This window comes from Thunnus maccoyii, chromosome 3, assembly GCF_910596095.1.
Source record: "Thunnus maccoyii chromosome 3, fThuMac1.1, whole genome shotgun sequence".
In the NCBI taxonomy this organism is placed as follows: domain Eukaryota; kingdom Metazoa; phylum Chordata; class Actinopteri; order Scombriformes; family Scombridae; genus Thunnus; species Thunnus maccoyii.
Genome location: NC_056535.1, coordinates 12,808,487 through 12,832,303, shown reverse-complemented (window position 1 = coordinate 12,832,303; position 23,817 = coordinate 12,808,487). Strand labels below are relative to the sequence as shown.

Sequence of the window (23,817 nt, the reverse complement as noted above, 5' to 3'; positions counted from 1 at the left end):
AGGGTTAGACCCTAGAGGGTAACATTGCTCACATGTGCAGGCAGCCCAGCAGTGATGTTGGGCATGGCAGTTGGGTTGGGAGGCAAAGTGAAATGGGCCAAACTCCCATCCTTCAGCAGCAACCTCTGTGCCTGAATGAGACATAAATTTTGATCATAAAGATTATCTGTGCAGATAATCACATACAAATGAACACATCATCCATTTTGAACATAAAACATGAACATACGCATGAACATAATAAAAGTCATTTCACTTCTCTCCTTAGTACCATATATTAAGAGAATGGGCTGAGCTTAAAGTATATAAACCTTCACACAGGTATTAAATGTAATTCTATTTAAAAGGTTATCACACAAGACTTGTGTGTTAAAACCTGATAAACCAACACTACTAGTGTAACCAGCCAGGAAAATGATGGGTCATTTGGGATGGTGAATAGAAAATTAATTTATATTAATGTTTTAATTAGATAAGAAGTGATCAAGTTACATGTGTTTTTGTACAATGGGCCATCTGACCTTCTCAAATCTCCCTGTTTAAAGCATTGGGAACCATTACTGTACTGCATTAAAACACCTCATAAACATTCAACTGTTGTCCTTTAAAGAGTAGAGGTAAAATCACCTTGTGATGATGGACTGCTCTGTAACTATACAGACAGTAGGTACTGTAGGCCTTTACTGTTTCATTCTTATTTGCATTTTTTTTAGTAAACAAGAGTTTTGTAAGAAAGATTTTTAAAATTAATGCATAAGGGAAAATAATGGGCACCAGGTCTTATATAATAGAAGACAGAGACGCATGGAAGTTAACGTCTTGTCCTCTTGTGTGATGTACACTTGAGCAGGGCACTGAACCCCTACTTGCGAACTCATTGCTCAAGTCAAGTCTGCTAAATTACAATGATGTAAACATACCTCATGGGCCAATGGGAGGGCCCCGTTGTCCGAATGGAGGCTGTCGTTGGGTGAGCTGCACCCTGATGCTGGGGTGCTGTTTCTGCTGGGAGAGGAGTCTGGGTGACAGAATTGATACACTCCGATCAAACTCATGACAGCCAACACAGTCAGAAAAAAATATGTTCATACAGCACCAAACGATGCACGTAACAAATTGGAAAATTAATCAAATTGTGTCAGTGCAGTATTCTATTACAGGATGTGTGTTGCTAAAAATACATCTTTGAAGTGTCTCATGTTGTAAAAGTAACACAGATGGAAATGGCACATCAAAGCAACATTAACTTGAAATAGCTAAAAGAGCAGTGCAAATAAAATAGAAGCATAAGATCATGAGAGTGATCCTGCTAAATGTAGATACTCTACCCAGAGTTTCTGTCCTGTGCTTGACAGCGGGAGGGGCACTAATCTTACGCTGCAGCGGGTTTGGCCTAGTAGTGATGAGCTTCTTTAACTTCCACTTCAGAGTGGGCTCAGAGACTGCACACACACACACACAAATACAAATAAATACACAAAGAAGCATATGCGCACACACAGACATGAACATGAACATAATTATATCCCCTGAGGTCTCATAAAAAGGAAACATACATATAACTCATAAACAGCAGCTTGACGATAAATTGACTGATGTCTTACGCATCTCGTACAGTACATCAGCAAGACTGCACCCACTCTGTAAAGCATGAACTATAATGATGCACTCAATTTCCATAACAAAACCCAGTTAAAGCAATCTGCCGCACAGCTGAACAAAGCAAATGCCTCGACCGTGGTTAATGGCATAAAAAAGTTCCATGTTTACATTGCTCAGGCTTCAATAAACCCAAACAAAACAATCAATCAGTGGCTGGCTCAGGGCAGATAAAAGGCAGCTTTGTGTTGTCGCCGAGCCAAAAAAAGCACTGGAGGATGTGTGTGCGCTGGCACCCAAGGTTCTAGGGCAACGCAAATAAATAATGGCATTTTGAATGGTGAGCGTGCTTGCTGAGATCTACAGGAAGATGAAACCACTCCCACTCTCATTCACATGGCGAAGGAGACCTGCTCTGGACTCTCACGCAGTTCATTTTACACATACCTTAGTTAAAGTTATATAACTGCTTTGGTCTTTGTTTGTGTCACTGTCATTGTTGTTTTTACGACTCTTAGGTCTCTCTCTGGCCCTGCAGGCCTGGTGCTTAATGACTTTGCTTCGTGTTGATGGAAAGTACACTCCTGAGTAAGGTCATTCTCTCCCTCACCTTCTTGTTCTCTGGTGCAGACTATGTAACATAATGACGGTTTGCTGAGACACTGAAAAAGATCACACTGAATAAAATATCCCACTGAGCTATGCAGTCAGATGACTTTGAGTCTCACTCAAATTATACAGTGCACACCGCAACAAAACAGATCTGCAATGGAAAATCACTTTCACAGTTTTTACTGAAGGGTGGGAATCCCCAATCACAGACACAAACAGCCAGAGGCAACTCACCTGTCCTGCGCAGGGAGAGGTCTTTACGCTGGTCACAGGGTGTGGCCTGAGGCTTTGGGGACATGTCTGGCACTGGTAGCCTTAGTAACCAAAACAGTAGCAGATCAGTGGGTACGTGGAGATTTGGTTTAATAAAGTGTTTTCTTTCATTTTCTTTAGTTACTGTTATTTAAATCCAAAAAGGAAGGAGTAGTATTATAACAATAAACTGTCACAATCATAAAAGTCTGCAGCAGCTGAGTTATGTTAGCAGCTTTCACAGTGTGATCCATTTAAAAAAAAATCAATAATCTTAGAGCAGGGCCTTTTTGCTTTTCCTGTTTGTCTCACTCACCTGTATCCTGGTGTAGGACTGCTGTGGTTTGGAGTGACTCTATCATGGGTGGGCTGGTTCTTCATGATTATGTGTTCCCGGAGTTTCTGCCTTACCAGGGGACTGGCTACAGCACCTACCAGTCAATAAAGTCACTCCATCAGGAACAAGTCAGAGACTTGGATCATGCACATTTTAGTCATATATGGTAACATATAATCATACAATGAGAAAATGAAAAAATGTGTTTGAAAGCAACAATATGAACAGCTTTTCACAACAAGGCGCTATATATCGCTGTAGTATCAACAAGCAGTCTTCAAAAGTAGGATCCAGGATATTTGTCACTTTCATCTATGCTGTCTTCATTTCCTCTACATGATAAAAAATAAAAACAGCTACCAGTGTTTCCTGACACAGGCTTGTTGGTTCGCTATGAGTACAATTTCCTTGGAATCTGAGAATACACTACAGTACTGTTGGAAATCCCCACCTTTTTCATTGAAACATACGGTGTTCTATGACTCAGATTAAGAGCACGTCAACAACCTTATAGTCTTTCACAGAACTTGCAAAAACACATTACAGTATGAAGAAATACTCACTTTGCTCATTCTTACTCTTTTGTATCAGCTGTTGCAGCTCTTCTCTTTTCTCGTCCTCCATCTCTCTTTGCCTTTGTTCAATGTTATACTGAAAGGGAAAAAAAAGAGATGTTAACACTGACCTGTCTAATCAGCTTGGGTTGTGCATGTGTGAGATTGAAAGGGACAAACATATCACTACTGCCACAGTCTCTCACAAAGAAACAAATATCTCTACATAACTGAATATAAGACTTCATGTTTAGACTAAAGAAATATACAATCACAGTAGGACAGTACCAATCATCTGATCCATAATAAGCATTGATTAGAATCTAATGCTGACAACGTGGTCTGTTTACAGTAACCTGACCTTCTTCTTACTCATTTCCTCTGAGCATACAACCTGTGTAAAAGTGTGTGGTGAAACCAAGCACCTGATGGGGCAGGAGGATGACCTATGCTGTCATTTTTGGACTGTCATTTTGTCATTTTTAGTATCACTTGCTGTCACCTCTGACAGACTTCACTACTGGCTCAAGAGTGGTTTTCTTCTGATGTGCAAATTTGTCCTTACCTGCAAGTGCTGTTGGGAAAACTGGGAGCAATGCTGAGAGGAGAGGGGTCCCAGGAAGAAGGGAGGGTGGGGGGCCAGCATGGCCGAATCTGGGCCTGGATGTACCAACCTGACACTTAGGTCCATGGGCTGCTCCCAACTTTTGGGTAATGAAACCTGATTGCTAATGATCACATCCACTACAGAGAGAGAAAGAGACAAAGAAAGAAAAGCACATCACTGTATTGAAGGTAAAATTGTCTATATCTACAGGTTTATTTATGGTTAATTATGGTATACAATATAATTTAATCTTTGTGGAGTATCTGTTATTTAAAGGATATCTACTTTCCTTCTTTTATGTGGCTTTTGTCCACTTAACACACTCAGTCACTTGAACACACTACACACATATAAAATTAGATAGATAACAAGAAAATCTCCTAGATTTAGTCTGTGTGCTAAAGAAGTACTAATGTCTTAGGGTGTCCAGGTCATAACACAAAAGGTCACTTGAGGAAGTATGTTTTAAACAGATATTCACAGAAAAAGTCCTTGAACAATTGGAGCGTCATTTACTGTTTGTGCTCAACATAAACACGATGAAGAGTGCACTAAGTTTATTTGGCATAAGTGTATGCCCAGATGTGTACTTGTACTTGAACTCTGCACGTTCACCAGTCATATTTCATTTCATTCAAGTCTTCCTGCCTCAAGTGAACTGGCCATTGTCCAACACTGCATTCAAGAAAGCGAAGGAGAGGGGCGTTTGTGTGTGTTGGAGGGGCACATGAGAGAGAAAGAATGAAGGAAACGGGGTGGGGAGTGGATGTGAACATTGTGTGGTCAAGGCATTTGGGTCAGGTACATTAATCTGTCATCTCCCTTCCAGGTTTTACTAAAATTAAAGAAATAAAAGGCTAAATTTAGCATCAGTGAGACAATTGAAGCAAAACTCAGTGTCTTAACTAAAGACATATGTCTTTTTAATAGGTGCAGGGGAGAGAGAAAAGGTCTTGATCCATTTATATAATCCAGAGGCCATTGTAAATATGTAAGTGCAACCTTAAATGATTCATAAATGATTTGACTGTAACCTCTATGGCACAATATGACTTGATAATATGATCTATAAAACATACAGGAAGGCTAATGATAACTGGTGGTGAGAAAACATGAGCCTCGAGTTATTCTCGACTTTTGTGATGCACCATATACTGACAAAACAAAAACATATGCAAGCTCACAGATAACTTGATACTGTTTTCACGTGTCAATGCGACTGACACCTGAAACCAATAAACATGGTGAGGAATGTTTCAGTACTGATACAAAAGCGGAGACAGATACAGTATGGAAGGAGACACCTTACTCCTCTGGGGCAAGAGGGACAGCGGGAGGGAGGGAAGAACATGGAAATTTACTGAACCCTTATGCCTAAATGACTGCAACCCAAAATATTACTCAACATTACTCATATGATTCCTGTAAAGGGCCGTTTCTTCACCGGCTGCACCCTGCTGAACTACATTAACCACTGCGGATAGTGCTGTAACACAGTAACAACTCTGCAGTGACAACACTGCCCCGCACAATTACAAGAATTGACAAAAAGATTACATTATCAAATCTACTACATTGATTAGCCACAAGACACAAGTACAAAACCAAAATGCAAAAATAGCAATGCAGAAAAGTCGAGAAGACACTGTTTCTACAGTTAAACACATTGTGAAGCGTAGCCTTCAATGTCTGCTATTATAATTAAGAGCGGCTTTATCAAGAGAGTATTGGAGAGTGGCTTGAATAAGCTCACGACACTTCAACAAGTTACAGAGACATTATCAAATCTAGCTTTCAACAATGCAACAAAACAGCCCGAAGCAAACCTCCATATGCAGGCTACACACAAGCCCCACTTCCACTCAACTTCCCTCCTGTTGGAGCCATAAGTTGTACAGACCCAGGCAGCTTTATTTGGCCCTCATTCCCAACAGCAAGACTGACTCAGCCAGAGAGAGAAATAATCATGTCTCTGAAGCCGTTTCAGGTTGACAGAATTCCTCTGAAGAAGAAAACACTCCCACGCTCTTATTACTGCAGGTCAAGTGAGACTTACACACAGTAGAACATGAAAAAACAGGCAGAGAGTTAATAAGACCAGAACTACCTACAATACAAGATAATATCTCACAGTTTAAGCAAAGTGGTTTCAGTTCTGTTGCCCTGCTTGATAGCCCAGATACAGAGTTCATAATAACAACACAGGTTCATGGGGACAGCCATGGCTTTTCATGTTTCCTGTATGTGTGAGAGAAAAAAAAACTAAAAGATAAATAAGCTTTTATGTGAGAACTGAAACTCAGGTTACGGGAATAGTCATATAGGGAAACATAGGATGGCATGCCTCCTGTAAAAATTATGCCTGCAATTTACACGCTTCTTGCTCTGCACAGTTTTCCTGCGTCACTGGAATCTTACCTTGCCAGGTAACTCAAGGAAGCCATGACACATCAGACACATCAGAGACTCAGAAGTATTTTAACAAGTCTCACACGCAGCTAGTTCATGCCTGTGTCACAGTAGAAGCAGAACGGCTGAAATTAGTGGGGCTTTTTTTTTTTTTTTTTTTTTTAGCTTTGGATGATGCATGAGTCGCAATAGAACATTGTTGAATGTCTGTGTGTTTTCAAAGGAAATCAGATGATCATAAGGAGGAGCTTGATGGTGGTGGTGGGAACACAAATCTACATATTCTCTCTCTCTCTCTCTCTCTCCCATTTGCCCGCATACACACACACATACACACACGCTTACCAAACAGCTCCCCTGAGAGAAAGGAAATGATCAGGAAGTCAGTCTTGCTTCTCGTCTAAACAGAAAAGAAACACCTGTGGTATATTTTTACCCAGAAAATACAGCAAAGACCAGGCTGCCGCAACCATATGTATCTGAATACTATTCGCTTTGTGGGACTAAATGTCCTCTCAGAGACACATGATCAACACTTACTAACTTGTATTTACTACATTTTTTCGGTGTCACTCTGCACTATTAAAGAAAAGGCCACTCTTCGAAACAAACACATGTTTGTCTTATCTGTGTGCTTTCAGACCAGAGTTTTAGCACTGACACTGAAGCTGTGACATTAGGAGACTTGCACATGACTCATTACACGACTGGACACAAAAACAGCTCAGTCACAGCGTTATGAATTCAACCAGCAATCCAAACTACCCTCACTCTGAAGGATTTCAAAATGTGCTTATTACTTCCTTACCAAGAGTTCACTAAAAGAGGACATTTACAGTACATACTTGTTTCAACATCACATCACAAAAAAAGTAATGCGATGGTACAGTAAGTATTTTCTACGGCCTGCTATTTATTAGTTGTGCACTAAATAATGCTGGACACATTTTGCATTTTAAAACTGAAAAGAAATGCTATTTTTATGATAAAATCTGGAACATTTTAAAAATAAGAACTGCATCTAGATAAGATCTGTGTGCGTGCTTCTCTGTCTCTCATTTGATCGTTGTGGTGCTAAAAATAGGCAGGAGACAAACTTCTGGTTTCTGTAATAGCATATTCGTTTCACAACCATCATCCTCTTTCTGTGGGCCTTCTGCAGCTACACACTGAGGCACTGACAAACACAAACACACACACACACACACACACACATACCACACATGAACACACCTGCATGCACACAGTCGTGCGCGCGCACACACATACATAAGACACTCGCTCACACAGAAACAGCGACTTCCTGTTTCTAAAGTTAGTCTGCACCATAACATCCTCTTGGTTCATTTAGGCAAGCAGAAGCTGCTATTTTGGTTGAATGGCTTCATTGGCTCATTTCTGCAAGCATGAGAGTTACAGATGTCCTTCAGCAGTATTTATATCTACACTGCGGGCCTTAAATTCGCTTTGTTTATTGTTGGGCTGGAGTGAACACCACATTGGTATTGGATGGAGTTACGTCTGGAAGTCACACATCAGGTTAAGTGCTAGTTACTATTTGTATACATAAACACTGGGAGCAAGCTTGAGGTTTCTGGACGGTTAGATGAGCAACAAAGCAGAAAGTGCACAAGTTCAGAAACAAAATGTTATATGAAATATAAACAGATAACATTGTTTCAATTAAAATATCAAGCATGTCAACATCTGCTGAGTGTAAATTCATTAAGTTTACATTCAGGCTGACACTGCGCTCTGCATTAACAGACCCACTCTCTCACACACACACATACACAATAGCAATTTTATGACAGCTTCTCCACCATGTTGCCCACCTTCAGCGGTTCCTCCTGCCCACCACCTCTGCCTCCGTCTTTCTCCTTTCTCTCCGTCCCCCCCCCGCCCCCGTCCTTACGTTTAGAGGAATCCACAGCTGTTGGGGACATTCTGTCCCTCTGCTTCCGAGCAGCTGGAGTATCAATCTCCTTATGTGTGCATCCATATGTGTGTGTGTGTGTGTGCGCGCTTGTGTGTGTCCGTCCTATACGCGCCAAGATATTAATAGCTTGCAGTTGTTTCTTTTGAGTGTACACAGCAGGTCTTTGTGTTTGCATAAGTAGGATCTGCATGTGCGACAGTTGAGGGAGCCGATACATGTGTATCTGTGTGTCAGTGCACGGTGTGTGTTGGTGCCAGTGTATTAATAGTGCCCATTTGTTTCTTTTGAAGGAACACTGTAGCTCTTTGTACAACTTTCAGTATATGCAGCCATGCCGGTTTATTTTTAGTGTCACCTGTCAGTAAACACTTGTGTTATTGTGCGTAATCATGCGAGTGCACATGTGTTTGAGGACATTGAATTTGTATGTTGCTGTTTCTTGGCATATTAATAGCATGACACCACTTGTTTTTACGAGTGTGTGGCATGTGTGTGTGTGTGTGTGCTTGTAAGTGTATTAATAGCAATCCCAATTGCCCACACATGCGTTTGTATGTGTATGGCGTGTGTGCAAGTGGCTGTCAATAACTTCAGCCTTGAATCGGGCCTGCTGCAAATGGATGTGGACCAAGAACGTGTTTACTACAGCCGACAACTATGTGCGAGCTGATGGATTACTTTGTCTCAGTATCAGCATACAGTTTATGCAGAAATTGTAATAGATAAATGTTTTGTCCACTTAATTTAGCCTTAATACAAATCCTCTATTTTTTTTCATTGTTGATTAATTACTTTCTTGATTACTCCATCAATAGCTTTGTATTTATTTTGCTAAAAAATGTCAGAAAATGTCATCCACAATTTCCCAGTGCCCAAAGTGATGACTTTAAATTGACCAACAGTCTACAACACAAAGGTATTCAATTTACCAAGATTCAAAACAGATAAAATCTTGACATTTAAGAAGCTGGAATTAGAAAATGTTTGCCGGTTGCACTTGAAAATCACTCAAATGATTATGCGATTATCAATATAGTTGCAGATTAATTTTCTGTCGATCAGCTGATTGATTAATTAACCCATAATTTCAGCTCTACATTTCTACATGAGAGGGATCCTTGTCAAAAATGTCTGTCATGCCAAAAATATGCAGCCTATACATCATTATTGGATGTTTATCATTTTTTTAACCATTGCAATTAAACTATATTTAACGCATACCCCACAGCTCAATTTTCTCAGCGGCTTAACAGGATAATAGCACAAGCAAATATGAGGTTCCTTCATCGTCTACAGTAGTCTTTTCTTTGTTTCTCTCATACTCTGTCAGAACTGTTTTGTACTGTTCCTGCCACTCTCTTCAACCAAAAGGTCAGATGTCAGAGAGTTACAGGACCTCTCTTGATGTTGTGTCCCTGGGGCGGTGCGGGAATAAGGTGAGGGGTCACCGGCTCACTGTGGAGTTGTGTGTATACGAGACAGTGTCACAAGCTAGCATGCTCTTTAGTGTGATTCTTCAACTTGATTTCTCACAGACCAAAACAGACTGACAATTGTTAAAAATGGTTTCATCATTTCTCCTGTGGGTTCCAAAGGGTCATCTTTTTTGGAAGGGGAAAAACAGCTAAAATTGGCCCAGGGTGTTGTCATAAGGTTGGCATGAGACTGAAACTTTTCTCTTTTGCTCCGCAGACACACACAATGTGTATTAGTGCTGAAAGAATGGGCACTGATGCTTTAATGACCTGGCAGGTGTTAATCATTCATAGCTGAGAGAGGTGACACGGTACACACATCCTCATTCAGACATACCACATACAAATGATCACCTTAACACTGAGTTCAATTATGCAAATTAAGACCTGACAGGAACATCAGCTGACTTCCTTTATGTACGTCAAAAGAAACAGTGACTAATCTAAGCGTGGACCTATCTAGGTCAGTGGTCTGTGCACCTAATCTCCACCCACAAACATTAATTTCTGCTCTGTGACCTCGACATTACCAGATGTTACCTGAGGGAATATGGCCTTTACACTCCCACACACACAGACATACTGCCATGTATTTGTGTTTTACATGTAAAAACCCGATGCACAACATGATGAAAATTATTTGACTGAGAGAACAGGTTCTCATGCCCACTTCCTTCTATGCAGAGAGTCGCCCATCTGTCTAGAGTATACTGTGTATCGGTCTGTTATTGCACACTAGGTTAGACGACTATTTACACAGAAAGGCTTCTTTGTTTCAAATACACCCTGCAGTCAATATGAAGAAGGTTACTGTCTTCTGCGTTTACTGCTGGTTTTGATAAAGTTACTGTCTTTGTTTGAACTTTGTTGATTTGCCTAATACTCTCCATCTTTTGCTCAAAGACACACACACACACACACACACACACACACACACACACACACACACAATACACAAATACAGTGATAGTCTCTTTGCTGTGTTTTTGAGGAGCAGAGTGTATCAGCAGTCAGCTGAGTTGATCTTAAATCAGGAACAGGAAATGTGATCTTGGGCTCTGGCCGGTCCAGAACACTGTGCCTATTGTCAGGGCACTGCTGTGGCTCACACTGGGAAAACACTGGGGACTTTTAAAGGTTATCTGTCCTGGGAAAAGGTTGATATTCACTTTCACAACTAGCCTGCAGCACAAAGGTATACTACCCAAAAGGCGTACCTGATGATGACCTGTGCTACTTACTATAAATGTAAATGCCTATATGAGGTCATTGATAGTTGGTTATGCTTCTCTATCAGTGTTTATTTAACCAAGGTTGAACCAGTTGTCAGATGCATCGGGAATAAGTGATTCATCCACTAGGGGTGGAAGGTCCCTTAATAGTCATTGTAGTCATCCGTGCGGCATGCAAATAAAACAATACACTGAACTTTTAGGACATTGTGAGTATGTGTCCAGTCTAGAGCTGACACAGTTAATCAATTAATTGATAAGTTGATTATCAAAAAATTAATAGGAAAGTATTGTGATGATTAAATATTTGTTTATTATTATCTTAGACTGTGTAAAATTATAACAGGAATTTGTCATTTTAAAGACAAAATTATGAATCGATTATTCAACAAAATACATCTTTAAAAATAATCTTAAAAATAATCTTTATTGCATTTCTACTTCCAACCCGGCAATCAACACATTTATCACATGATTTAAAAAAACAACAACAAAAAAACCCAAAAAACAAAACGGAAAACTTCAAAATGCAGGTATGCATTTAGGATTCTGAATTTTAATTTCATCAGATTTTACTCAATGAAAGTATATTACATTAAGGCCTAATTCGTAATGAAACTCAAAACCAAAACAACTATCACACCTCTCCACCTGTTTCCCTGCGTCAAACCACACCGTCAAGAGTCTAACTAAACATCATCGCCATAAGTCTTTAAAATAACTGAATTTCAACAACTTCATACCTCAAGAGCAAGACAAAACAACACTGACTGCTTGCAACCACGTTACAGTGCAACTGCCTGATAAAAATTATATGAAATACAAGTTGTAGCACCGATTATCTTCAACCCAGTCGGCCTAGAGCGTGACTGGTCGCTCCTGATGGCAACAGTAGGAAAGATGTGACTGTAGCTGACATCAAAATGTTTTTGTGCACAGGAATAAAAAAAAAACAACCCATAGAAACACTGACACGCAAACTATGGTTGCCGCTGCTGATTATTTTTGTTATCAATTAATCTGTTGATTATTTTAAAATGATTAACTGCAGGAAATTGACAAAAAAGCCACAACTAAATATGAGCCCAGAGTGACGTGTTCTAATTTCTTGTTCTCTCCCACCAACATTAAAAACTCGAAGATATTCCGTTTACAATATTTTGAGACACATTTTGAGTGTGAGTGGGAAAAGAATGGCCCTATAATTTACTTTTCCCCAGAGTTTCACTTTAACCTTCAGACATAAGAGGCCTGCTCAGTGTTTACAACTGTGACAAAGCCAAACCCATAGGCTGTCACAACTCACAGAGCAAAGGGGCCTTTGTGATCAACAGTTTGGGTAAGTTGACACCGTTCATGTAGAATAAAAGGCTAGTTATTATGATCAAAGTCTTTATTCAGTGATACGCTTACATGCCTGTATACAGTGTTTGCACGCTGCAGGGACAACCATGTACGTTCACAGACATTTAGACATTTACCCATTCAAAGCAATAATGCTCTCTGCTAGTTATCTGAGATGATGTGAGGAAAAAAAATGAAGGAGTGAGGGGGAGATGCGAAAGGACACAGAAAGAGGGCATAAAAGTGTAGGTGGTGTCGATTCCTTTGGCATGGCCAACACGAAACTAATGTAACCGAATCCCCGCAACAGCACTGAAGCTATGACCTCATCCTGTCCAGCGAGAGAACCTGGACACATGAGAACATTATTCCACGCATGGCTAGCTGTGTGTGTGTATATATATATGTGTGTGTGTGTGTGTGTGTGTGTGTGTGTTTTCATTTTCAAGGGACTGAAGGGACTTGGGTGGGATCTAACAATTTTATGACTTCTGTCATAATACAGCACACGCACTTAAACACAGCTGCCCACCCGATGGTCCATCTAACAACCAAACATTTGTTGCCTAGTAGTGAATGAGTCAAACATTTCAATGACGTTATGGGCAAAAATGCATCCAGTGGGAAATTCTACACTAGCACTCACAAAGAGGCCTTAATACCATAATTACACAATCATTTGGCTTATTTATCACCTTAAAATAGGTTTTTACCTGTCAGATTAGGATAATTACAGGGGAAACCTCATGTTACAGTCAATTAGTTCAGGCAGGTGATAAGGTATTTACTAATTCAGGCTGCAGTATCATTACCTCAAGCCACATTTTCTCTGATTTTGGAAGAGATTTAGGCAATTTAAAAATGCTGTATTACATTTCTTAATAGCAAAAAGGGGAAAACACATCTGCACATAGCTCTACTGTGTATCTACAGTTGTAAATCTCAGCCAGGTGAGCTTTTACACCTGCTGCTGAGGATAACATGGATTGAATCTGTGTTAAATGTCGCCTAACGCTAATTGGTAAGCAACTGAAACTAAACTTCACAATGAACGTTACCACAAAACACGCTAAACAACTGTTTAAGTGTAAGTGTTTCAGCTCACACAAGTTCCCGTACACAAGAAAGCAGTAAAGCAGCAGTCAAGATCTTTTTTTTTGAGTAAAGTTAAAGCCTGTTTTTAAAAGTATTGGCACACGTTTTAACCGCGTTTGTCGGCTACTTCACGGTGGACGTTAGCAAACAAACATCGCCTACCTGTTGGCGGTGAAGTTCAAAAGCGACGCATTTTCAGTTTCATGCGACACTGGAGAGCTGACAGCCAGTTTTAAGGTAGTAGGAGCAAGTCAGACAAAACAGAAGACAGATAAAAACTTGGTCCAAGTATCCATCCTGGTCATTGGCTCTTTTTTGGGACTAAATTGGTTGTTACTCTGTCAGTTAGCAGGCGGGTCTTGGACTTAAAATCAAAGACGTTGGTTTCAACCGTCACCGCGCTCTGCTGCCAGAACTGTAAACATACAGTAAGCTAACCTCAAAATGTCTCGATAGTCGGAGAGAGAAAGTGTGTCCACCGCTCCACTGCCACGAGAGCTGCTCTCCACTTATCTGCCTCACTGAGTCTGCCTGTCGGCGGTGAAACTTCTGATAAAACTTGCTGGCAGTCTCACTTTCATCCGTGTGTGTGTGTGTGTGCTGCTGGTGTGAGGGCTCCATCTGCTGAACTCAGCTGGGTAAGGATGCTCTGTGTGTGTGTGTGTGTGTGTGTGTGTGTGTGTGTGTGTGTGTGTGTGTGTGTGTGTGTGTCATAGGCTACTTACGGGGACACATTTCAGACTAAAGACCAGTTGATTAGGGACGGCTTGTCCTACTGTGGACAACAGCTGTGTCCCCAATTGGGTAAAAGCTGATTTTTGGGTCAGTGGTTAAGGTTAGGTTAGGGTTAGGGTTTGGCAAGTAGTGGTTATGGTTTGGGTTAGGGTAATTCTCCAGGAAATGAATGTAAGTCAATGTAATGTCCCCAAAAGTGAACTAGGACAACGTCTGTGTGTATGTGTGTATATGTGAGAGTGTTTATGTGAGAGTGTGTGTGTGTGTGGTCCAGGTATTCCTCATGTTGTGGGGACTCGCCTCCCTTATAGGGACAAAAAGCACGTCCCCTTGATGGACATCATTAATTTCGGGGTGAAGACTTGGTTTAAAGTTAAGGTTAAGGTTAGTTTAGGATTATGTTAAAGTTAGGAGAAGAAATGAAATATGTCCTCAGAAGTGATGGAAACATGACTGTGTGTGTGTGTGTGTGTGTGTGTGTGTGTGTGTGTGTGTGTGTTTGTGTGTGTGTGTGTGTGTGTGTGTGTGTGTGTGTGTGTGTGTGTGTGTGTGTGTGTGTGTGTGTGTGTTTTGCCTCTGCTCTTTTTGCTTTAGGCTACATCTGGAATAACAAAGAAAAAAATAAGACTGGAAAGAAACCAGTCTACCCAACACCACAGTAGGCCTATATATCACCATGCTATTCTAAAATGTCTACAAATACGCTCCATCTCTCTAAAAAAGTCTATCATAAAACCTTTTGGAAGTTAATACAATACACAATGAAAAAATACTACAATTAAAAGTTCTGCTTTTATTCAAAATTAGGTAGGGTAAAAGTAAAGCTAACATAGTCAAATCAAATGTCAAATGTCAATGAGTGCATAGTCTGAGGCTACAGGTTGAAAAAAGGGTAAGTCTTAAACTTTCTAAAACTCTTAAGATAAGGTCAAAAATACTTTTCATAAATAGTTCCTTAACAATTGAAATTTTGGAGGTATAAGCACTATGACAAGCCAACAGCAACATTAATGTGACAAGCAAATGGCTCGCAACATAACTAATAATTACAACTAACATTTCAAAATGTACAATATTGTCAGTGGAAATTACTCATTACTCAAGTATACTCGAGTACCAGCACTTCAAATCTTATGTAAGTACCATAAGTGCACTAACTTGTATCTCTTCCATATGGCAATACAGGCACCACAGAGGGTAGAAGTACACTGAAACTTTAAAGACGCACTACAAATCCCTACAGGAATATAGGAATGTAACAATGATTAAGATGATGTAAACCAAATATAAGTGCTCACATAAGCCTGTCAGACTTTTGTTTATCAACCTCAGACAGGATATTTTAAGGGAGGCTGTGAGCCCAGAACAGAAACAAACTGACCAGAACTATATATATGATCAACAGCATAACCAGAAAACCACAGACACAAATGTGAAATAAAGTATATGCAGATTAGTGTGGGAGGAAGGCCTCACATCCACTTTACACCAAATTTCATCTGCTGCAAACTTAAAGTAGAAAGTCCTTTATACTATAAGTCCTAAAGTTATTGAATTCTGGACTAAACCTGCGTATGCCGCTGGTGTAACATGCTGCTTGTTTCGTGCCAAGTTGTTAATTTTACTGTAAGCCGTTAAAGTATGTGCCAGTTTCCTGGTTTTATTGTGTTGTAAAGGCAATTTTTTATTTCTTAGGATGCACACACATTCATACGTGCAAATTCAGGCATACACCCACACACACACACAGAGCACAACAACAAATTTACTCTTAATTTGCACAACGCTGCCTGTTCTCACACATTCTGAAATATCGAACAGTCTCTCAGTCTCTCAGTCTCTCCTTTTGCCAGTGCAAAAGTTCACATCACTGTATCCATGAAGATAAACCAATCTGGGAGAATACAACTAGTAAAAGACAGTGAACATGAGCCAGTGTTTTATTTCATGTGACCCAAGCTAATCCTGCTCCTATGAGGTTTGCCGTTGTTCACTTAAATTGTGTACCTAAGGGGAAAATTATGGCCTGAGTTAGAAAAATTGCTATCAACAACACTCAGTCTAATTTCAACAACAGTGTGTCTTTTCCCCTGTGCTCTTGGCAGGACTTAACAGTCCATCCCCCCAGTCATGGGGTTGACTGTGGCCTGAATAATTTGAGATACGAACAAGCAAATTGAATTTCATTGCAGATCTTCCATCTTGAAGCACATGCTTCAGACAGAGCCTCCTCTATTTGCAAATAGAGTGAGTAGAGTGTGCTTGGTATCTGTTGCCACATTTCCCCTGAAATTAGCTCATTCAGAGCAGTTTCTATTTAAAAATGACATCTTAAACAAATTAATTTACTGTTTTGGTATGGCCTTCATAAATAATTTCATGAGCCATTATCAACACGTCATTATTCATTTTAATACTAACGCCAACAATCATAGAGCTCTGAATAACGGCTTTAACGTTATGGCAACTGTTATTCAAATTATATTCACATCTGAAATGTGAAACATGTAGGAGCTGAAAGCTAAAAGTAAGTATCCAGTTTGAAAAGTACTCAAGAAATCTACTCAAGTACAGCAATCAGAGTAGTTGTAAATTTTTATGTTCCACCTGTGGCTCTGGGGTTGGATGCTGTACTTTGATACTAAGGGTACATTTTTCCCTATGCACATTTGAATGCAGATATTTAGTGCCTGATAGCAGGTTATGAAGTAAAATAGTCTAGTTGACATTTTGATTTTAAAAAATTGAGCTACAGATAAAGTAATTTAGAAAGATTTGCTTTAAAATGATCAGTTGTCATGCAAAATAGATTCTACACAAAATGAAAAACAATACCTAATATCATTAGGCTGCTTTTAGTGGCCACTTTGAGTTTTTATAAGTTGGACTGATGAAGTTGGTGCCAAAGTCAGAAGTCAATAGAACTCTCCCTTCTTATCTTTCCCCCTCACACTATTTCTACAAAGTCTGTGCCATCATAAGGGCAGTGCCACATGGGGCCAGAAAAGTGACAGTTACATTTTGGCATCAAAAATAAAATTTGGTATTGAAAACAAAACCTGAACTGGAAAGGAAACATTAGCATTGAAACACTTGTATTGGAAAAGGTTGTATTGGCGCTGAAAAAAAAAGTTCCACTGAAAAATAAAACACAGGCATTAAAATTTTTTTACAATCTTATTATCTTATTTTATTTAGATATTTTTTGCATTATGATGTGTTTTTCAATGTAAATCTTCAGATTTTTTCTTCATGTCTGTGTTTTTTCAGTGACAGTTGTTTTTTACGCTGTTAGTTTTTTTTCAGTGTCACTGTTTTTCAGTTTCAACTTTCTGTCAGCGTTTTGGCGGAGAGAGGAGGGCCCATGCTGGGCCTACATTACCCAGTATATCTTGCGGTCTGACAGAGATATCCAAGGGCGATGGAATCATGGCGACATTTGAGCCAGACTGTTGTAATTTTCGCTCTAGGACTGTTAATATGTCACTCTATTAAGATTTAATATTTTTTCAGACAAGAAAGTAACCATTTAGATTCCTAATATGTGAATCAATTTATCCAAATAACGCCTGCTTGTAAATCTGCTGTGATGTTTCAGTGTTTTCAGACATGTTAGAGCAGCAGGTCATCTCACAGCAGCAGCCCAAGTCCTGCATTGTCATCCTGGGGAGAACATGATCTGATGAACTGATCTGTGCAGCTCTTCTGTAATTTATGACTGGCTCTAACGTCTCCGCAGAATTTTGATATATGATATAATTCCTTTCAGAAGATGAATGTTGGTCTCACAGATGAAATTTAACAATTACAGCTGCCACAGTAGTCTGTCTGAATGTAAAGTGAAGCCTCATGTTTTTATTGGACAGAACAACAGTGCTGCCTCTGGGGCACTACTGTATATGTACAGATTCATTCGACCCTTCAGTAAAAACATCCCTGGCTTACAGTAAAATGAGAGAATGAACAAGATGCTGTGGAAAAATCATCCTCGAAATCTTCGTTCAAAGAGGCCCGATTTTACACAGAATCCCCAGGACGATTTTAAAAACTGAAAATCTGGACAGTGAAGTGGGGAAAAGACACATATGGCATACATGGGTAGGACTCCAAGGTGGAGTTTTGTGGCCAGTAGGGCTCACTCCTCTTCCAGTCACAGGAAGCCAGTAGGAATGAGCGGAATGCAGTCAGGCAATACGGTGATGGAGGGAGCAGCGGTCGCAGGGCAGATTGCCAAAAAGAATGAAAGAAAAGGGAAAAGATAGGGAGAGAGTGAGACAGTGATTAGAGAGTGGAAAAGGCAGGGGTGCAAAGAATTAAGCATGTCTCCAGAGCCGCAAAGACACGCTCACATACCAAAAGAAACGCCCAGCGACAGCTTTTGTAGTTGCACAAGTGTAATTGTTTTCTCTCTCTCTCTCTGATATTGACAGTCTGATGTGGATAATGCGCATGGCATTGGAGGAGTCACTGGAGGAAATGCCACAGTACATTATTGTGACTGGTGGAATGTGTGGAGTTATCATTCGGACAGATTTCCGGGTAACAGTCGGAGGCTAGGGGTCCACAAACAAGAATTTGCTTTTTACTATCCAGGAGGTCATCCTAGCTCACAGACACACACACACACACACACACACACACACACACACACACACACACACACACACACACACACACACACACACATATACATACACATACATGCAGAGCCATGCACCGACACGTAGACAGCCCACTCAGACATGCACACAGACACACACAACATGGCCATACATACAGGGTAAGCATACCATCTGTCGGGTTTGCTCTTCCTCTCTTTTGTGGTCATCACCTTATTTTTAAAATCACACATTTTTCCTAAAAGGCTCAACAATCTGTACAACATGCAAAACCTTCTATCCTTAGACTCTCAACCTGGATCAGGAAAACTCTACTAAAAATCATGAAACAGGGAAAAAAATGGGGGAAATCTCCAAAAGAGTAATAGGTGCAATAGGTGTTGTGTATGTAGTGAGCAGACAGAAGTAGCAGTTGTAGTAGTAATAGGTAGTAGTAGTATAAGTAGTATGTAAGCTGGTACCATTCATGAGCATTGAAGGAATGTCAAACATGTCAAGAAGAAATTCAACTAAACTTAGAATCCAACACTGTGTCGTCTTATATTAAAAAAAAAAAAGGAAAAATCCATTTCACATGTCAAACAGTGGTTGTGGAAATGTTTAGTTTTCTTTTCATCTTTCACTCACTTGAAGTCTGAATAATAAAGCCCATTACATGTGTGCAGGTAGGCCCCACTAAGCTGTAGCTAGCAGCCGTGTGGTAACTTTGAACTGAGAAGGTACTGGAGGCTGCTCGCAGTGGTGGGTCGCCTCGAAAAGTCTTTCGATTCCCAACAGCAAAGCAAAGTCAACCCACAGAGAGGAGCGATAGCACTCAGCTCTCGCCTAGTTTCTCTGGAAACTGACTGTGATGTTGGAAAGTGTTGCTTTACGACGCCTTCACACTCCTGTGCACGCACGTGTGGAAAAAGGTCAAAACACTGAGTTCAGAACAGCGTGTACCCCTTTGAAAAGGTTTGCGACGTGGCTTTCTTCAAACCTGTGAGATGACAATTTCACAGAAGCTGCTGTGAACTTAATGCTCATTTTGAAAAAAAAGTCTTATGATGTCTGTTGTTTATTAAACTATAGACAAATGAACTTTTATAAGGTTAAAGGTCCAACAGCCAAATATAATGGGATAAATAATAGATTTCTGAAAATGCTCCTGCATGTTAACCCACATTATGGCCTGGATGATTATAAAAACAGAGAGGACTGTGGAAAAGTCAAAAACTTGTCATTAACATTTCTTATATTTCCTGCTAATAGGGGTTTCCATCTCCATACAAGTCTGAAACTGTCTACAGTAGTTACAGTGTTTCCCCCGTGACAAAATCTTTCTGACAGTCTTGTACAATTAGACTTCCCCGTGACACTCACATTAAAATGAGCTCAGATTCTCTGAGATCAGATTCTTGCAGTAAAAATACTTTTCCACCAGGGGGCGGTACTCAAATAAGTGACTGCATTATTTATTTGTTATTTAAACAGAAACAACAGCCTGTTCAGGTGTATGAGATGGAAGTGAACTTTACTATGGGCCACTTATTAGTATCATATACATAAACCAGTAATCTCAAGTTCCTTCTTCATCCCTTTACAGTGCTCACTTGACCTCAGTAGGCAGCCTCTGCTGTCATGAAGAACCCTCTTCAGACCAGAGCGGATTTAATGAGAGGTGATCCATTTTAGATCACCATACTTTTGGTCGACTGTGCAGCCAAGTTACTGTACTGTCCTTCAGAAACTTGGAAAACGTGATGGAACCAATGCAAATCCAAAAGTCATTTTGGTAATTGAAAACAATGTATTTAAGTTTTGACTGGACTGACACTCTCAGAGAGACAAAAGCTTTTTCAAGATGTTATCATGGATGAAGATTTCTAAAGACAAGACATTACTTTTTGAAGAAAAGGAGAAAATGGCTTCAATACTGTACACAAGACAAGACTGTTACGTCTTTAAAACTGAAACATACAACATTGTTACTAATCTCTCTGTGCCCTCAGTCAACACCCATTCAGCTTGATCTAGACACCCATGACGTGACTCCTTCACAGAGATGTAGTCTGAGTCAATGACCCTGAGAGAGGGAGAGTTATGTCCCTGTGGGCCACTTCCAGCTGACTGTGGCCTCTTAACCTGCTGCCCCTCGACCTTTGCAAACTAAACAAACTCGGAGTCTGATGATTTATCACAGCGACAGAAATACAGACCAACTTATACAGTTAAGCTGCTGAGATGGATTTCCCATTTTGCGCAGGATATATTTTGTTCTCACCTAACTGAATAAAATATTGCTTCAGTTTTCAGCATGTTCTCAATATAAATAGTATGACACTAAATCACAGAACAGTGCAAATATTGCTTATGATAAACTTGCTTTAAAGGCTTTCAGTTCGACAGATACATTTTCACTTTCAAATGGATTCTGAGACACTTAAAAAGTATTAATTATTTGATTAGCAGGTAGTCTGAAGTTCATTTGAGAGATAAGGCTGAAATGTTGAATTTCTAGAATTTATAAAATCATTGTTTATACTGTGAGTGTGTACAAGGCAGTGGTGGAGGAAGCACTCAGATCTTTCACTTAAGTAAAAGTACCAATACAGTATTGTAAAAATACTCCATTACAAGTGAAAGTCCTGTATGAAATATCCTACTTAAGTAAAAGTACATAAATATTATCAGCTTGATGTAGTTAAAGTGTTTTAGTAAAAGTAGTGGTTTGGTCCCTCTGACTGATATATGATTATATATGACATCATTATATTATTAATACTGAAGCATCAGTGTGTAAGCAGCATGTTACTGTTGTAGCTGCTGGAGGTGGAGCTAGTTTGAACAACTTTATATACAGTTAGCTAGTTTAGTCCAGTGGTTCTCAACCTAGGGGTTGAGCCCCTCCAAAGGGTCACCGGATAAATCTGAGGGGTCGTGAGATGATTAATGAGAGAAAACAAAGTTCTGATACACAACACATTGAACATTTATTGAAATGAAACCATGTGAGAAGTTGAGAGGGAAAAATCACTTTTTGGTGGAGCTGTTAACAACTCCTAGACATCTGAAATGTGACCCCGACTAAACACTGCTTTTTGTAAGACATCAAAAGCCAAAAAGGTTGGAAACCACTGGTTTCATCTTTAACAATGTGTTGTATTTTAAAAGCTTGTTATATTATCCATTATGTCAAATTTTAATCCGAAAAATAACTAAAGCTGTCAAATAAATGTAGTAGAGTAGAAAGTACAATATTTCCCTCTGAAATGTAGTGGCGTGGAAGTATAAAGTAGCATCAAATGGAAATACTACTTAAGTACTTGAGTAAATGTACTAAGTTACTTTCCACCACTGGTACAGGGAGGCATCTGTCCAGGGAGAGTTTGTATTCTTTAAGCTTCAGTTTGCCAAGTTTTCATCAATATTAAACTCTTTAAAACAGCAATTTGTGATCATCACCACAGGGATAAGGCCACATAAACCAGAAATGTCATCACTATACCACCCATTATTTTCAGAGAGGACATAGACAGCTGGTGTTGTCACAGCAACTTAATCAACTCTCACTGTCTCAACCAGTCCTCTTTCCAGCCTTTTACTAACTTCTCTTTCTGATGTCTGTTTCTTTATGCTCGTCTCCTTCAGCACTGCGTTGCAGTGAGGGACTGTTGTTTTGTGTCTCCTCATTCTTTGCACACTTTTTGTGGACAGACTCTCTAGGGTGGGTGGGTCTGTTTCCAATTTTCTCCCCTTCCCCGTCCTGAGAAACAACACTTCCAAAACCAAACAAATAAAACCAAAAAAATGAGGTACCCTTTTTTTTTTCTGACCACAGTGTTCTTCTTGGCATTCTTGCACATTTTACATACCTACATGATTTAGAAGAATTTGCACTGATAACAATGTATATGGTATATTGAATCCAGGACAAACTCAAGTTTCTCATAGCTGAAGCCAACCAAAGCTGCCAGTGGTAACAGCACAAGACTCAGATGGACAAAATCAACAACTGGACCAAGAATCTAAAGCATGGGCAAAACATCTGCAAAACTACCAGAACAGCTAGAATTCTCTCTTCAGAGTATAGTACATAAAAGACTGACTATTTTGGTGATTTACAGTCACTGAAGGACACATTTTCTACATAGCTGTTACACATTCTTTTACAGATAGATATAATATGTGCAAATACGCAGTATCTCTTACCGGTTTTGGGTGCTGACATCCAGTAAGAGGTCCCTCCGTGTTCCCACAGCAGTCCAGTCAATCACAGAGGCAGCGGTCGGACAGGCTGGGAGGCTCGGGGAGAAGATAGATCCTGCTTTGACAGGGGAGTGGTGCTGCAGCACTGGAGCCCGGCTGTGAACTGACAGAGAGAGTCACAGTCAACTGCTTGACACAACGGGCTCTGGATTTTCTATGTCTTGCACTTCCTCTCATGTGAGCTAAACTTGCTCTCTCTCTCTCTCTCTCTCTCTCTCTCTCTCTCTCAATCACTCCCTCAGATTCTGTTTTTTAGAGAAGACACAGTTGCTCTGCCCTATCAGCCCCCTGTAACTTTGTCAGTGCTGCCCTTGCACCAGGAGCTATGGGGAGGGAAGGAGGGAGGGAGGTGTGTGTATCTGTATGAGTGTGTGTGTGTGTGTGTTTTGGAGAGAAAGAGAGAGTAACAGATGTGTGTTGTCGCTTGTGTCTGACAGACAATAGCAGGAAGTGTTGCTTTAGGATGCACAAAGCACAGAGGATCGAAATAAGAGAGCTGGATTGAGCAGTACATGTGTTAAAAGACATATTACAGCGGTATTACCCTTTGCTTTTTAAAGTCTGACTAATACTGTAAACCACCACCTCCAAATCAAGTGTGTTGTTTCGGTGTCGTCTTTGATTTGACACCATAGTGTAACTTACACCAGCTTTGGGGCATGAAATGTGTTCTGGTGGGACAAAATGGCTCTGAAGCAGCATCTAGACCCAGTGAAAGGCCAAAAAATAATTGATACCATTTACTATTTAGTGATGTTTT

The 23,817-nt window shown here is 40.0% G+C and overlaps 1 protein-coding gene across 4 annotated transcripts in view; it reads right to left on the bottom strand.

Moving 5' to 3' along the window:
- The window catches only part of LOC121893846 (histone deacetylase 7-like), a 46,896-nt gene extending 23,627 nt beyond the window's left edge, over nucleotides 1–23,269 (bottom strand). Inside the window, exons 1-8 of one of the 4 annotated variants that reach the window (XM_042405944.1) lie at nucleotides 23,001–23,269; nucleotides 3,920–4,098; nucleotides 3,364–3,451; nucleotides 2,780–2,894; nucleotides 2,446–2,525; nucleotides 1,329–1,442; nucleotides 921–1,018; nucleotides 33–131 (exon numbers count right to left, since the gene is read on the bottom strand). In XM_042405944.1, coding sequence (XP_042261878.1) covers nucleotides 33–131; nucleotides 921–1,018; nucleotides 1,329–1,442; nucleotides 2,446–2,525; nucleotides 2,780–2,894; nucleotides 3,364–3,451; nucleotides 3,920–4,098; nucleotides 23,001–23,019 — 792 coding nt within the window. In that variant the 5' untranslated portion in view covers nucleotides 23,020–23,269. Of the gene's footprint in view, nucleotides 1–32; nucleotides 132–920; nucleotides 1,019–1,328; nucleotides 1,443–2,445; nucleotides 2,526–2,779; nucleotides 2,895–3,363; nucleotides 3,452–3,919; nucleotides 4,099–13,617; nucleotides 14,093–23,000 lie in introns of those variants that run through there. The other 3 variants (XM_042405943.1, XM_042405945.1, XM_042405946.1) reach the window with 3 other exon arrangements.
- Between the last annotated feature and the right edge of the window lie 548 nt (nucleotides 23,270–23,817).